The following is a 12,500-nucleotide window of genomic DNA, read 5'->3' as shown; positions in this document are numbered from 1 at the left end:
ACAGAAAAAGCTAGATTCTGGGTAACAATGTTTGCTTTGGATGGGAAGATTTGTATTAGGAACAAAAAATATTTGAGTTTAAGTGCACTTTTGTAAGAACCCTGATCAAACAAAAAGGAACAGCTTCTCGTCCACCCAAAGTTCAGTTTCTCCTAAGGCACGGGGCGGTGTTCGTCTTTCTCACATTTTGATTATGGTGTGTTAGGTAATATGTATCATAACTTGAACTTGGTATCCTTTTTCGATGTGTGTTATTTGAGTACCCATAACGTGCCTTACCCCATTGACTCCCAGGGGTTCCCCACTGACGAGTAAAATAGTCTGGCGTTAGACAGAGTAAAAACTAAGTCCGGCCGGTTTCGGCCGGTTTGGACGTCAAAGGGTTACACTTTGAGTCGTCAGGGAGTTTAATAGGGAATTTAAGGAACGACGACGGCTACGACTACGAAAACGCGACAAAGCAATAATATCATTGGTTAAAAGAGCATAAATAATCGTGCTGCACGTGCAGCACGGATTTTAGCAAGTATGTTTGCGGTCCTCTGCATAACGACGACGTGAAATCGCCAAATTTGAAGTTTTGATGACAACGTAAGCATGTAACAGAGAATCCTTCATTCTCTATTTTAAATTTGAAACCGCTCCTACCGATTTATTTTGAGGATACTTTGCCCACATTGTACGACGCGAACTAGACTGAATAATCGCGAAAGACCCTCGATAGAGCCAAGTTATATTTTGAGGTGATGTTTTCGTCGACCGTCGCCGTAGTAGATCTCAAATTAGGGAGCTTACGAAACGACGACGCCGACGGCAACGACGTCGCTACAAAACAATAGGTTTGGTGAGCAAAAACAATGGCTCTGCACGTGCGTTTTACATTTTGGTACATTTCTTTGCCGTCATCTCCTAAATGACGACGTGAAATGACCAAATTCAAGGTTCTGTGGAGGACGTTAGCACATGACGATGAATTTTCAGTTCTCTCTGTACACTTCCAACCCACTCATACCAGTTTAATTCCTCGACAGTTACTACACATTTTTAACGCGAAACGACATGAAATAGTTTCGTAGTGATATGAATAACGCGAACTCGTATTTTTAAATGAAGTCCTCGTAGCCGTCGTCGTTCTCGTTTCGTAAGCTCCCTATTCCCTAACAAACGACTACGGCTACGGCAAGAATGGTGGAAAAATAATCGTGCTGCACGTGAGGCACGCATTTTAGGGCATATTTTTGCGGTGCTCTGCGAAACAACCGACGTGAAATCACCATATTTGAGGTTTTGAGGACAATTAACCTGAGCATACAAATGTGAACCTGTCATTTTTTATCTCTGAAACTGCTCGCACCAATTTATTTTTATCCGGGGTTGTTCCCCCACATTGGAAGACGTGAGCAAGATCGAATAATCGGGAAAGACTTGCGTTAGCGCAAAGACGTGAGCGAGAAGGAATAATCATGAAAGACTTGCGTTAGTGCAAAGATGTGATGACGTGAGCGAGATGGATTAATCGTGAAAGACGTGCGTTAGTGCAAAGACGTGATGACGTGAGCGAGATGGAGTAATCGTGAAAGACGTCTTGCGTTAGTGCAAAGACGTGATGACGTGAGCGAGATGGAATAATCGTGAAAGACGTGCGTTAGTGCAAAGACGTGATGACGTGAGCGAGATGGAATAATCATGAAAGACTTGCGTTAGTGCAAAGAAGTGATGACGTGAGCGAGATGGAATAATCGTGAAAGACGTCTTGCGTTAGTGCAAAGACGTGATGACGTGAGCGAGATGGAATAATCGTGAAAGACGTGCGTTAGTGCAAAGACGTGATGACGTGAGCGAGACGGAATAATCGTGAAAGACTTGCGATAGTGCAAAGTCATATTTTGAGGCGACATTTTCGTTGTCGTCGTAGAACTTAAGTCCCTGGTTATAGAATTTCGTACTGAAAACTGTTGGTGTCATCAAACGAAGAACGCCCTGGAATCCATGTCTCTCATTGGCTCGGTCGAGCATCAAACGACCTTTGAAAGCGTGGTACATAAACCCAACCTCGAGTTCAAATGGACCATTTTATAGTCTTTGCTCAGTTGCCAGGCCTTTGAATAAAAGTGAGGCTGAAGTTGACCTTGCTTTGATGCAAATCTCATTGCTTTTTTAATGTAAATCATGTTGCTGTAATGCTAACGAGTTTCTATGTACATGAGAAAGGAAATGAGGTTTGTATCACAACAAGGTCAACTCCAGCCTCGCTTTTATTCGAAGGCCTGGTAACTGAGCACAGAACTGTAAAATGATCAGTTGGTAACATAAATACTCTAAAAGCCAAATTTATAATTAACGTTTCAACAAAGGGAGTTTAAGCCTAATTTTAACAAGAAAATAAGCATGTGAAGTGAGAAAGCTTCGTTTGCAATTTTTCCTCGTGAGTACAGGCTCGTCATTTACCAATTAATCCGTCAAGAAAGTATCACTGAATCATTAAAGTGGATTTTATATTGATACCGATTGAAAACTGGCCCCGAAATGTTTCGAGACAATTGACAGGCCTGGCTTCTCCCGAAAAAGCGAAGTTGGTGTATGACTTCGTTTTGATACCAATTTAATAGGGAGTTTAAGAAACCATGTCAGCTCCGGCGACGAGAACGTCACTTCAAAATATAAGTTTGAGCTATTTTAAGTATTTCACGATTATTCCACCTTGTTTGTGTTGGACAATATGGGCGAAGTATCTCATAACCGGACTGGTACGGACTGATTAGAAGTAAAGAAAGAGAATGAACGATTCACTGTTGTATGCCCACGTTATGATTCACGTTGTCGTCAAAACCTTAAATTGACCATTTTACAGTTGTGTACTTAGTTACCTTGACTACAAATGAAAGTAAGGCTAGGGTTGACCTTGTTGTGATAGAAACCTCACTGTTTTTTAAAATGTAAATTCCAACTAATTAGCATGAGAACAACATCATTAAGATAGGGCGAGTTTCAATTGAGTGTCGTAAAACCAAAACCAAAGTAATTACTTTGGCCAATCAAAAAGGACTGAGACAATCCTGCAAACCAATCAAAACTCGAAGTAATTACACGTAGCCGACACAAAGCGCGGGAAAATGTGCACGCGTGAGCCACGATTGGTTTTGGTTTCACTTCTGATTGGTTGAAAAAATGGCGCGAGAACTTTGAACCAATCACTGAGTGAAGTAATCATAAACCAAAGTAATTATCTAATTACTTTCGACACTCAATTGAAAACCGCTCTAAGAAAATCAGAGAGGTCAGTATCATAACAAGGGCAACTCCAGCCTCGCTTTCATTTAAATGCCAGGGGCCGGTTCCTGAAAGGTATAATAACTTTATTCCAGGGGTAAATGTGCCACAATACATTTCTCCCTAGAATAGAGTTATTACACCTTTCAGGAACCGGCTCCAGGTAACTAAGCACATTACTGTAAAAAGGTCATTTCAAGTTGTTGCTTTGACGAGAACGGGTGAGAAATGTATGGAAATGCGTGCGCACGTGCAGCACGATTATTTTTCCTGTTTTGACCAATAATATTACTGATTGTTGGTGTTGTCATTGCCGGAGACGTCGTCGTTCCTTAACTCCCTAAAGGGAGGCCCCTGGCTACGAAAATAAAAATTTTGCCAAAAACCATGAATTCTCTGCGAAAGTGAAGTAACTCCCTCCTTTCCCATCCTGTCCTTCCCCGGGATACGATGATTTTTTTCTTAATATGTTTGCTTTTTAGCTCCGACGGTTGTTCCTCAAAACGTGAAAGCCGTTGCCACAGGAACAACTACAATTCTCGTTACATGGAACCGCTTGGAACGAACAAGCATTGTCGGTTTCCAATTGCAAGGTTACCACATCAAATACACGAATTCCGTGTTGGGAGAACACGAACGAACGCAGAACGTTGATGATGTTGATAACTTTACTCTGACAAATTTGAAAATATTTGCGGAATACAAAATACAAGTCGCTGCTCGTTCAACCCAACCCGGAAACTTCAGTAGTTCACAAACCGTCAGGACACATGAGGGAGGTAAGGCTACGGAATGTCAGGCAACTTTTTATGTAACTCTTTTCATCTCTTGTCACGCCATTCACACATTAGCTGACTCCAACTTTTGGGGTGTCATATCTTATGTTAAAAGTTGACCAATCAACACGTCGTTATTCATTGACACTTAAAATGCACAATAATGGTAATGATAATGACAATGACAATGATAACGATAACGATAACGATAATGATAACGATAATGATAACGTTAACGATAACGATAATGATAATAATAATGATATTAATAACCACAACAACAACAGTAACAAAGTGGCTGTTCGTACGGGACCCGTACACCGACCTATAGTTGTTATTCATACGGGAGTCTACGGGAGGACAGGTTCGGTAACACTCGGAAAGTCTTACCTCGTCTTTAATTCTTTTATATACAGTTCAGCTATCAAACTATGGCATTGATGCCTGTTTAATTTCATGAAATACCTCCTTCGTTCCGATGTCACCGGCCATCTGATCTGCCTTGTGTTTCTCGCATTTCAGTCTAAGCACCCATTTCAAATAGACCACTTTCATAAATGGCGACCGATTTGATGTTCTATTGTATTTATGTTAATTGGACCTACTGGCCTCATTTTGGTTAACATATTCTTTTGAATTTTGCGCATTGCAGCGAGGCTAGAAAGGCTTATCAGCATTAAAACAAAAGAGTATTTTATCGGGCCGCCAATATGAAAAAAGTCTATAGCGCTGATAAACCAACCCATCCTCCACCCATAAACAATTGCTAATTTGCTCTGAATTGGCTTTTATCGTTAATTGTGGACACTGTGTCCCAGGACTTGTGGGGAATGGTCATATTTGTTTGAAAAGACAACCCAAGTGTATGGACATAGGACTCGAACCTGGGAATGTTGATTATTTTAACCCGTCACTTAACCGCTTGACCACCAAACCGCTAGCTGCTCAGGGACAATATTTTATTAAACACTATTAATTTTATGATGATGTATTATCACTCGGCAACAAACAGTATTAAGGACAGTGCCTGCTAATTCAAAAGTATTTTTTCGCTGGTTACTGAATATACGGGAAAAGCAGATCTCATTAAGTGTCATTAAAATCCAAAAAGAAAATTGGGGGTAACCACGCATTTTTCAAAGATAATTAATCAATAACATTGGCAAAAAGCTTTAAAATACAAAGCAATGTATGGCGTTCCTTTCCAAATTAAAGCTTAATTATCTCTTAAAAATGCATGGTTACCCCCAATTTTCTTTTTGGATACCAAGAGCACTCGCTAAGTTTTGCTTTCTCGGCATAAATTTAAACCGCGCAAAAATATCCCTGCATTAGTAAGCACTACCCATACGAAATCCGAGTATCTGGAGATGCGCAGAACGTATGCGCAATAACAATAGTAGGCACCGCCCTTAAACACTGCAAAAGGTTAATTATCAAGCTTCACGACAAAGCTACATGTTTTAAAATCTAAGCCTAGGCCTAATTAATCTAGCTTATGCCTAATAGCCCACTTTCGATAAATAAAAATTCAGTCCTAAACAAAAGACATCATCTCGAGGCTCTGGGGAATAAACTCATACAAATCTTGAATATTTATTCCCCAGAGCCTCGAGATGATGCCTTTTGTTTAGGACTGAATTTTATTATATCGAAAGTGGACTATTACTCTTCAGCAACAATAATCTATGGGAGAGTTAAATAAATCTTTTTTTGAGAGAGTGGTTTCTTGATCTTCAGAAGCGGGTCCTATAGATCTAGAGTTGAAACTCCTGGTTCAAATCCTATCCTATCCTTTTCCCCTGCTACCACAAGTCGTGGGACACAGTGTCCGAATTTATCTGTTATACGCAATTTCGAGCAAATTAGCAATTGTGTATATCAGATGAATTCGGGGAGGAGGACATTTTGGATAAACAATACCTAAGTGTAAGCACCCATTTTAAAACGGTTAGCTTTCAATAACTGCTAGGCTATGTCGGTCAAGGTTAGGGTTAGAACCTGTAATAATCATTCTAAGAGTGACTTTCAAATGACCTTGAAAAATAAACGTAAAATCAAAACGTAAACAAAAATGCAAAACATTTAATTGGCTTATCGAACAAAAACAAACGAGCGCGAATTTTCATTGGCTTAGCGAACGCAGATGGAAACAACGTCATCTATCCATGGACCTTTCTGGATAGTTTCGCTTTGATGACATTTGAAAAGCAGAAATGTGATTGGGCAATCGAACTGTTTACTGCCCATATCAGTGGTTTCTTTTGCAGGAGTAAGGAGAGGCTTTGTTTTAATCTTGCCAAACATTGGTCCGTGAAACAAATTGCGAACACTTTTTCAAGGTCATACGAAAGTCACTCTAAATGTCGGTGTACAGGTCCCGTACGGATAGCGACTGCCTATTAATAGAACATATTCGTATTTTCAGTGTTGGACTGGAACTAGCTTGTAATGGAGGCTAATGCGGGGGAATCTTTTCAACTGCAAATACTTTTTAATATATTCCCCCGCATTAGCCTCCATTGCAAGCAAGTTCCAGTCCAATGCTGAGAATACAAATATGGTCTATTATCAGCATCATCATTCAACAATAAAAATACACAACTTCAGCCACAAATGAATCATATTTAAAAGATTGGTCAAAAGAATGACAATTTATTATGTTCATCTCCTTTATCTATTTAGAACATATTAAAAGCGCACTCAAATATCAACCTATTCACAGTTACAAACGGCACTCGCGGAAGGATAGGGAAAGATCCTTCCATTACCTTCACAGGGTCTGTAACCCTTTGATTCCCAGGAGTGATCAGCCTGTAAATTCTCCTCACAATTTCAATGAAATGTCAGTCAGACGTGTTGAGAATGAAGATAATTATCAGCTTAAGAGATGTCATCTTGATATAACACCAAATGCTCATGACTACCCAACAAAGAAATCTATGTACTAGTTAGGAGAATAACGTTTCGATCTTGGAAATTAAAGTTCCTCAATTTCCGTGTGGTTTTTCACCTGGGGTTGAAGTTTGCCTTCTTTACCGTGTACGTAATTTCTGTTATTCTTTAGTTCCCAGTAAGCCGCCGGGCATTGCTGAACCAGAGGTGCTGGACTCAATTTCCGTGAGGTTACACTGGAGCCCAATCCCAAACGAGTTCCACAACGGTATCATTCGAGGATACCGCATCTCGTACGAAAGACTGGTTAACGGCACTTACCAAGAGAAAACGACAGTTCCTCCAGCGAGAACATTGATGCTTTTAAATCTGGATAAAGCTACCAAGTATCATGGCAAAATTCTTGCGTATACCAATGCTGGGGATGGCAAAGAAGCTAACTTCACGTTCAAGACTGCCGACGATAGTAAGTACAGTGTTCCGGTTAATGAGGCCTTCCCGACAACCTCGGTCCCACGACCATTCCCTTCGCATTTCAACGCATGCCCTACCTCTGAAATGACGATTATCGACAATTCCTAATTTTCTCTAAATTGACTACTATCGTCAATAGGCCAGTTTCGTATTCTAACGGTTGGACTGGATCTAGCATGAAATGGAGGCTAATGCGGGCAAATTAATTTGCATTTGAAAAGATTTGCCGAGGACGCTTAGCGCTTGATAGGGATTATGGGAAATGAATATCTATAAATTTCGAACCCCCATGCCTGAACTCGCAGGACTCGAACATGAAAATGTTCGATTAATAACCCTTTCACTTAACCACTAGACTACCACAATGAGTTTTTTAAACAACAGCAGAATCTTGATCATTTTTCTATTTAAGTTACTTGATGAATTGCGACATGATTATAATGCTACATTTTATCTTTTAAATAGTTTAGTAGATTATATAGTATTTGTATTCGTTGTATTTTTATAGCTTAGTATATTTGTTGTTATTTTATTCTTTAGAGGGCCACAAGTTTATTAGCTCAGGCTATTACGTGCCCACTCCATGAAATAAAGACTTTACTTTACTACTACTTACTTACTTTACCACATCGCTAACTGCCAGAACATTAATTTTTTTTATATCCCAACATTTTTTTCTTCCGAACGCAGCTGCAAACGTGAATTATCACCAGCTAAGAAACAAGTTTAAACAGGAGAAAATTTCCTTTACCAAACCTAAAGAGAAAGCTAGCCATTTTAAAATCAAGCCGTAGACTTAACAATTATTCAGCTATGATTTTATTTATATGCCAATTAGTTTTGGTAAATAACCGGCACACTTACCAGTCAGTTGATCTTTAGTGGTTAAGTGGATAAAAACAGTTCCTTCAAAGTGGGTGCTCCGGGTTCAAATCCTGTCCAGGATTGCAACTTCTACTGTTTTTCTTTTTACCTGCTACTACAAGTCCTGGGACAGAATAACCTAAATCGACAATAAAAGTCAATCCAAAAAAATTAGGAATTGTCGATAATCGTTATTTCAGATGAGGACATGTTACGCATGTCCCAAAGCGAAAGGAAAGGTCGTGGGAACGAAGTTGGAACACAGGCTCTCTCGCTTTCCTTTCCTTGTTGTCATCCTCGAGACAAGTAGTGGAAGGGAATAGAGAGGCTGGTTTTGAGGTTGCCTTCCGGCAATGCAATTGTTCGGAAATGAAGTTATCCTTTGTTACTATTGTCAATAGAACATGCGCCATCAGGCGTGCGAGTTGGCGACAAGAGAAGAAATAGCTTTTCGTTCAGTGGCCATGCTGAATGTTTAGACGGCAAAGACTGGACCTGAGTTTGTAACGTCATCGGATTTGAAAGTATCCGGATTCGATCGTCCACACGATTTGAAATCATTCTGGATAGCGGTTTCAAAAAGTTGCGGATTCGCATCCAGCATTCACTGGAATGGGGCTTGGGAATAGATGTGGAGGGAAGGCGAATTCGTAAAGAAAACGTTGCCTATTCAAAAGTAATCATCAATTATACATTCAAAGGGACGTTAAATATTTCCTCTCCTGCGTCAGACTAACCTAGCGTTGAAGAAAAATCACGAGCAGAGTAGAAAATCAAATTTAATATTCAACCTTGTCTTTGAGTTGTGTTAAAGGGGCTGTGTTACGAAATTAGGCAAAATCCCGCGCGGGGATGGGGGTGGGGGTGGGGGGATGACCACCGACCACCAAATCACTCAAGGAAGGTTTGAATAGAGCAGCAAATATAGACGAAAGTAGGGATGGGCAAAATTGAAGTTGAAAATGGATTTCAATTGGGGTTTTTGAAAACTGATCAGCCAACAGTTTTTCAAAGGTGCTCTGTTTTTTAGAACTTAAATAATGTATGATCGACGAGACATTTATTGGACACGAAGCATTGAGTTTGGTTGTTTTAAAAGTAAGAGATAGAGATAACATGGGTTGTGTTTGTTCACTAGTACCCAGTCAGCCTCCGGTGGAACTCAAACCTGTGAACCGAATCTCACCGACAAAGCTCAATGTGACCTGGAAACCCGTTCCCGAGCAATTCAGGCATGGAAGCTTAACGAAATACATCGTGACGTATCAACGTGTTAAGGTTGGCGACGTGAAGACAGAAGAAGAAGAAGTGAACTATACTGAAGTTGACGCAAATCAGACTCACGTGTTGTTGACCAATCTTGAACCATATGTTGAGTACAAAGTGTCGGTTGCTGCCGCGACATCGAAAGGGAAAGGTCCATTTGCGTTTGTTATAGGAGGTATGAAGTTATACGGGAATCCCTTGGTCCACAACTTTCGCTGCAGTGATATCAGAGCCTTTGTTATGCAAGAAGTAGTAATGATTATTGACAGAAGCTCATGCATGACCTTGAAGCGTTTAACTCTGCTTCAGAGCCGGGTTTTTTTGAGTTCAGAATTTTCCTTATTTGGGTGTAACGTAGCTCGCGCATTTTCCCGCCGTGCAACTTTGATCTTATTTTTGTCCATATTTGGGCATAAAATCCCCAGCTTTGTTCCAAGGAAAAGAGTTGCAAGTTACTCGCTTTAAGGTCATGTGCTTCCGGTATTGATCATGCACCAGTCCCTTAATGACTCCCAAATCGAATTTTTGAACGAAATATTCGAACCTCTGAGTTTTGGGACTCTTTTAACGTTAATGTCTTCTCTAGGCTTAAATGACCAGCCGTTTTGTTCGCCCGCGTTCCTCCGTGCACACTGCGGCTGGATCACTGGTCCAGCCAATTGTATTTTCCACCAATCAAAAAGTCGCCTGTCTGCCAAATACAAAATACAATTGGCTGTATACAAAATACAATAGCGACGGGTGCTACGTCACGGCCGTTCGTTGAGAGGAGGATGTTAACCGCAATCACAAAACGGAAAACGGAAAATCGGACCTATGTCTCCTCTAGAGCAGAAAAACAATATTTTCAGTAATCAGTATTACATTTTTGTGTTTGTTCGTTTGTTGTTGTTTTTTATGAGCCATTATTTTAGCCTGACTCTACCCTGTTCTAACCAAAGCCGGAGTAAATATTTGATCCCCTGCGAAGAGAAAGAGAACCGCGCCTACTGGAAAAATATATAGATGTTATTGAACTAGCATGAGGTCCGTACTGGGAAAGTATTGCTCGAGTTCCTTTTCAGGCTCAGTCTATAAACTTGCAAAAAAATGAACGAGACCAATATTTCCCAGTACGGATCGAACAATCAAGTACAACGAGGATTTTGTTATATTGGCTCTCTTGCGCAGGGTTTTCTATTCCTTGAGTCTTCCCTCTTCGCCTGCTTCTGTTAACGGTTCTGGAAAGCAAAATTCATACTGGAACTCGTACATGACTAAAAAAAGAATTCCTCACATTTTTGTTTTTATGTTCGAGAAAATGGAAACAGAAAATGGGAACAGACAATGGGAACAGACAATGGGAACAGTTTGGCAATCAATATGCGCTGCCTCGTGACCGGTTCATCTTAGCGGCCCGAATTGCAAAATTCGGACCTCTCAGAGAGAACCAATCAGAATTCTCCGTTTTATCTCGGACCAGTTTGCCTATACAACTTCTATAATTATCTTATCTCTTCTTATTTTAGCCTTCTGCCATTTCCTCGTTTAACCGTATCACATTTTATTGCATCTTAGTGCTAGTCATTTCGTCAATGACGTTTTGGCCACCACCAGAAATTGAGGTTACTTGTCCTGCGCTTTTTAGGACAACCGCTGCAAAATCGAACTGAACCGCTTGTTCGCAAAACAATTCCACCGACGTTATATACGTTTGTGCCAGTGTTCCACCTTGAATTCGCTATTATCGTGAATTCTTAATTTGCTTTGAATTCACTACTATCATTAATTTAGAAGACTAAGAGCTTGGTATCGATCATGGGAAATGTCATATATTTTTTAAGATACCACTCAAGTGTATCAGTGGACATAGGACTCGTACGTGGGAATGTTGATTAACCCGTGACCACCACCACACTGCTAACTGCTCAAGGACAATATTTTAAACACTATTTGACAATGCTGTATTATCATTCGGCAATAAACACTACAAAAGGTATGTTGCCAAACTTCAAAATCAAAGCTTAGGCCTAAATTAGTAATCTAATTTTCAGCAGCGATTTTCTATGGGAGACTTGAATAAATGTTCTTTTGAGAGTGCGGTGTCTTGATCTTCAATGGTGAAATGGAAAGAAGCGGTTCCTATAGAGTAGAAACTCCGGGTTCAAATCCAATCCACAGATATGATTTTTGATTTCCTTATTTTCTCTGCTACCACAAGTCGTGGGACGTAGTGTCCAAAATTAACGACAATCAACACGATCTCCTCCTGAAATAAAGGATTATCCTTCATTGTTAGTTTGCTTCAAATGAAGTATTATCCTCCATTTAGATTACTCTGTCCCACTTGTGGTAGCAGATAAAAAGAAAAACTAAAAGTAAGTGCCTGGGCAGGATTTGAACCAGGAGCACTCACTTTAAAAGATCTGTTTTTATCCACTTAATCGCTAAAGATCAACTGACTGGTGAGTGTGCCGATTATTTACCAAAACTATTTAGTATATAAATAAAATCATTGCTGAATAATTGTTAAAGTTTTACTATGATCACAAAAATCATTTCCTTTTTTCTTCAGATTTTGAAAGCGTGTTCGCTTAACACCTAACTGGCAAAATTTTGAGCTTTGAGTTTTATCCAAAGGCTGTTTATTTTGAGTGTAAGTTTTGGATTTCACGGTCCGCCATTACTCACGTTCAAAACTGACCCATCCGGGACCTCAGAGGGTTGGATCTAGAGAAAATGACCTCATTTACTCGCTAGCTTAAAACTTCAGTGTGTAAACGCAATTTATTATATATGCAAAACACTGGTTTAAACGTCTGAAAGCCCGAAACTCCCGTGCTGCATATTAATTCAGCCGCGTACACACGCATTGCATTCTTAAACGTCATTTTCTCCTCGACCCAGCTCTCTCAAGATTTTAAAGTTAGTAATGGCGGACCAATAAATAAGAAAATTCGAGTTAAAATAAATACG

The 12,500-nt window shown here is 40.0% G+C and overlaps 1 protein-coding gene across 1 annotated transcript in view; it reads left to right on the top strand.

Moving 5' to 3' along the window:
• LOC138049970 (protein sidekick-2-like) overlaps window positions 1–12,500 on the top strand; it is a 57,306-nt gene that overhangs the window by 27,568 nt on the left and 17,238 nt on the right. Inside the window, exons 7-9 of the mRNA XM_068896460.1 lie at window positions 3,753–4,049; window positions 7,114–7,407; window positions 9,418–9,720. Coding sequence (XP_068752561.1) covers window positions 3,753–4,049; window positions 7,114–7,407; window positions 9,418–9,720 — 894 coding nt within the window. The remainder of the gene's footprint in view (window positions 1–3,752; window positions 4,050–7,113; window positions 7,408–9,417; window positions 9,721–12,500) is intronic.

This window comes from Montipora capricornis, chromosome 5, assembly GCF_036669925.1.
Source record: "Montipora capricornis isolate CH-2021 chromosome 5, ASM3666992v2, whole genome shotgun sequence".
Taxonomy (NCBI): domain Eukaryota; kingdom Metazoa; phylum Cnidaria; class Anthozoa; order Scleractinia; family Acroporidae; genus Montipora; species Montipora capricornis.
Note: the sequence above shows the minus strand (reverse complement) of the source record. Positions and strands in the feature narration are given on the sequence as shown.